General features: G+C 64.7%; 1 protein-coding gene across 1 annotated transcript; it reads right to left on the bottom strand.

Annotated features, from left to right (window-relative positions):
• Nucleotides 1–12: 12 nt before the first annotated feature.
• Nucleotides 13–2,818, bottom strand: LOC123253995 (TNF receptor-associated factor 4-like; the record flags this gene model as incomplete). The annotated part of the gene is made up of 4 exons (XM_044683072.1): nt 1,886–2,818; nt 852–903; nt 265–369; nt 13–186 (listed from the first exon to the last, which is right to left on the bottom strand). Coding segments are annotated over exons 1-4 (429 nt in total), but the record flags the coding sequence as incomplete, so codon positions are not given.
• Nucleotides 2,819–3,303: the final 485 nt, after the last annotated feature.

The raw sequence follows: 3,303 nt of genomic DNA, 5'->3' as shown, positions 1-3,303 counted from the left end.
GCCCCGACCCACCGCCCGTGGCACCTCAAAGGCCTCCCCGGTGAAGTCGATGCCGCAGAAGTCGCACTTGAGCCTCCTCTTGGGGCACTCGTGCTGCAGGTGGCTGGGCAGGTCCCTCCGGCTCAGCTTGCCGCTGCAGCGGTTGGGGCAGGCCACCACGTTGTAGCCGCACGAGTTCAGATGGACCTGGAGGACGGGACAGGCGCGCCGGTCACTCCCGGCTTCCCAAGGCCGGCCGGGCAGCCCGGGCGCGGATCCCCTTACCTGCAGCTGGCGCAAGGCCCCCGTCCATCGGCAGCCCTCCTCACTGTGGATGCAGCGGATGGGCAGGCTCAGCACCTGAACCTCTAGCTCTGGGTCCGGGTAGATCTGGGGGGGAACGGGAGGGGAGGGACCGTCCCGCTCACTGCGTGACCCTGGGTAAGTCACTTCATTTCTCTGGGCCAGCAGTAGCCAGCCGGGCTCCGGGACCCCCCCTGCTCTCCCCCGCTCTCCTCCTCCTCCCCAAAGGCCAGAGCCAGGAGGCGGAGGAGCCCCCCCCCAGCCCAACCCTGGCTCCCAGCCCAGCCCCTCATCCAGGGGCGGGCAGGCAGCTTCCTGTGGGCACAGAGCGGCCTCTGTGAGCCTCAGAGCCCCCCTCCCCGCCGGGGCGCCGTGCCCACCCCCAGGGCAAACACCAGTGACTCCAGTCTGAACAAGCCTCCTTTGTGGGGGCACACAGAGCCCCCCTTGCTCCGGAGTTGACATTGGCACAGTGCGGCACCCCGGCCTGACTGCCAACGCGGCCCAAATGAGGCCGCTGTGAGAGGAGGGGGGACACGGGCTCCCCGTGGGCGCCCGCCGGGCCTCACCTTCGCATAGTCCAAGGGAAGCTGGTCCTCCGGACACTTAAAAACTCCTTCACTGGAAGAGGAAAAGGCAGCGGGGGAGGGAGGTGAGGAGAAGCCCAAGCCTGACCCTGGCAGGCACCCGGCCCTCCCTTTGGCCCAGTCTGCGCTCTGGGCCCGCCCCCAGCCCCCCAAGCAGGGCTGGGCAGACCGGTTCCAAGCCGCCCTGGGCCAGAGGCGCACACAAAGGGTGGGGAGCGCCTGGGCGGCTGCCTGGGCTTCTGCCCTCCCCCCAAGCCCCCGGGAGGGGAGCCCCCAGAGGCTGGCGAGCGGGCAGGGACAGCTGCTGCGGGCACATTTGCCCCACGTGTGGCAGCTGCTGCTAACTCGCCTGGACACACACACACACCCCTCTCTCCCCCCACGGCAGCTGGGCTGGGAGATATGGAGGGGCCCCTCTTGTCTCCCCTAATCCCAGCCTGGCCTCTACTAGGCTCGCCTGCCTCCCCAGGGTTCACCTCCTGGTGTCCCTGAGGCTCTCCGGCCCCACCATCTAGCCCGGCCACAGCCACTGTGATGCCAGAGCAAAGGTCATTCCTGGGGGGCCCCACCCTCCGTGTCAGGCTCCCCTAAAACACTGGGGGATGGGAAGCAGGAAGGGACCCAGCGAGCTGAGGAATTGCTCTGGTCTTGTGCCCCATGGACATCACGTCCGTGCCAAGAAACTGCACCCCTTCCCTGTCCCCCCAAGCTGAAACACTGGAGGGATCCAAGGAGGAGGTTCCCCAAGGCCTGGATCTGCCTTCAATGAGCCCTGCCTGGCTAGGCCAGCTCGGCCTCGTGCCCTCTCCCACTCTTCGGGGCTCCCTCCCAGTCACAAAATATCCCCAAAGACCCTGGCCGAGTGGGCATGGGGCAGGCAGAGATAAGAGCGGCTCCAGGGGCCACGTGGCACCTTTCTAGGCACTGTCCACCCCACCCCCCACCCCCACCCCCGCCTATGTCCTGCTCAGGCCCCTACAGGTTCCCCCAACCAGCCTTCCCAACTGCTCTACAACCTCCTCAATGGGATGCTCCCAAGAGTCTTCCTGGCACCAGCATCACCCCTAGAAGCACGATGCCAATTGGGTTCGGTGGCAGCTCTCCCCGATGCCATCTGCCCACCTGTGTGGAGAGCCTCCAGTCTGGCTGTCTGGGAGAGCCCTGGAGGAAAGTGGGGCTCCGCAGGGCTGCCTCCAGGAATGTGCTGAGTTAGGCATTTCAGAAAGAAGGGGGAAGGGCTACCCTGCCCCCACCCACAGCCTCTAGCTCCCTCCAGGCTGGGGGGAGACCTCGGTGGAGTCCAGAAGGAGGCTGGTTCAGAGGAAAGCGCCCCCCTCCCCCTCCCTAGGCCCTGGGGAAGAGGCAGGATGAGTGCAGGAAGGGGGGGAAGGAGGCTTGGGGGCTGGAGCGGAGGAAGAGGGGATTTCCGGGTGGGGGAGGTGGGGAGAGAGGCCCAGAGGCGGGAAAGGGGGAGGGGAGTTGGACTTGGCAGCCCAGGCAAGGCAAGATGGGGCAGGGGGGAGGGGAGACTCCAGGACCCACAGACTTCAGCGTCCCCCGTGGGGCCGGCTGTCAAGAAAGGGGACCCCGAACATCTGGAAGGCGAGGGGGCAATAAATAACCCAGATGTGCAGGCAGCAGCAGGAGGGAGAAGAGGAGACCGGCGGAGTGGAGAGGGAGCCGGAGATTTCCGTTCAGGCTCTGCTCCAAGGGGCTGAAGGGCAGGGAGCCCCGCTTGCCTCCCGCCCCAGGGGCCCCAGATTCTCCCACCCCCACTCTGGCACACCGGCAGGCCCTCATTGAACTCTCCTCTCCCAGCCTGGACTTTGAGCCCAAACCCCTGGAATCCCTCCAAGGGAGAGGGCAGGAAAGGGAGGGCAGACCCAGACAGGAAGATTCCTTCTCCTCCTCCCTCCTCACCCCTTTCTCTGGCCTCCTTCCTTTTCTGATGGAACCGGGGGTTTTAGCCTTTCCTTTCCGTCTTAGGATCCATACTACCCTTGGGTTCTAAGGCAAAAGAGCGGTACAGGGGACTTGCCCAGGGTCACCCGGCTAGGATGTGTCAGGCTCCATTTGAACCCAGGACTTCCCATCTCTGGGCAGCCTCTCACTCACTCCCCGCCCCCTCACAGAATGTTGGAAGAGTAGGAGAGGCAGGGAGATGGCCCCTGGGTCAAAAACAATCTGGGTTCAGATAAAGCTTCCAGCTCTGGCACTGGTGTGAGCAGTCCCCCACCCCCCAGGCAACTCTTTAAGGCTATCTAGGGAGCAAAGCAGGGTTGATTGACAAAAAAAAAAAAAAGAGTGGACAGGGCAGAGGGTGGAGGGAAGGGTTGTTTCCATTCTAACCCACAAACTCCCCAACCCAGCTGGAAGAGTCAGGGAGGAATGAGAAGGGGGCTAGTGGTTTGGGGAGTCAGGGAAGCCCCAGCGC

The sequence above is a fragment of the Gracilinanus agilis genome, unplaced genomic scaffold (genome assembly GCF_016433145.1).
Source record: "Gracilinanus agilis isolate LMUSP501 unplaced genomic scaffold, AgileGrace unplaced_scaffold12553, whole genome shotgun sequence".
NCBI lineage: Eukaryota > Metazoa > Chordata > Mammalia > Didelphimorphia > Didelphidae > Gracilinanus > Gracilinanus agilis.
This window is presented reverse-complemented; position numbering and strand designations above follow the sequence as displayed.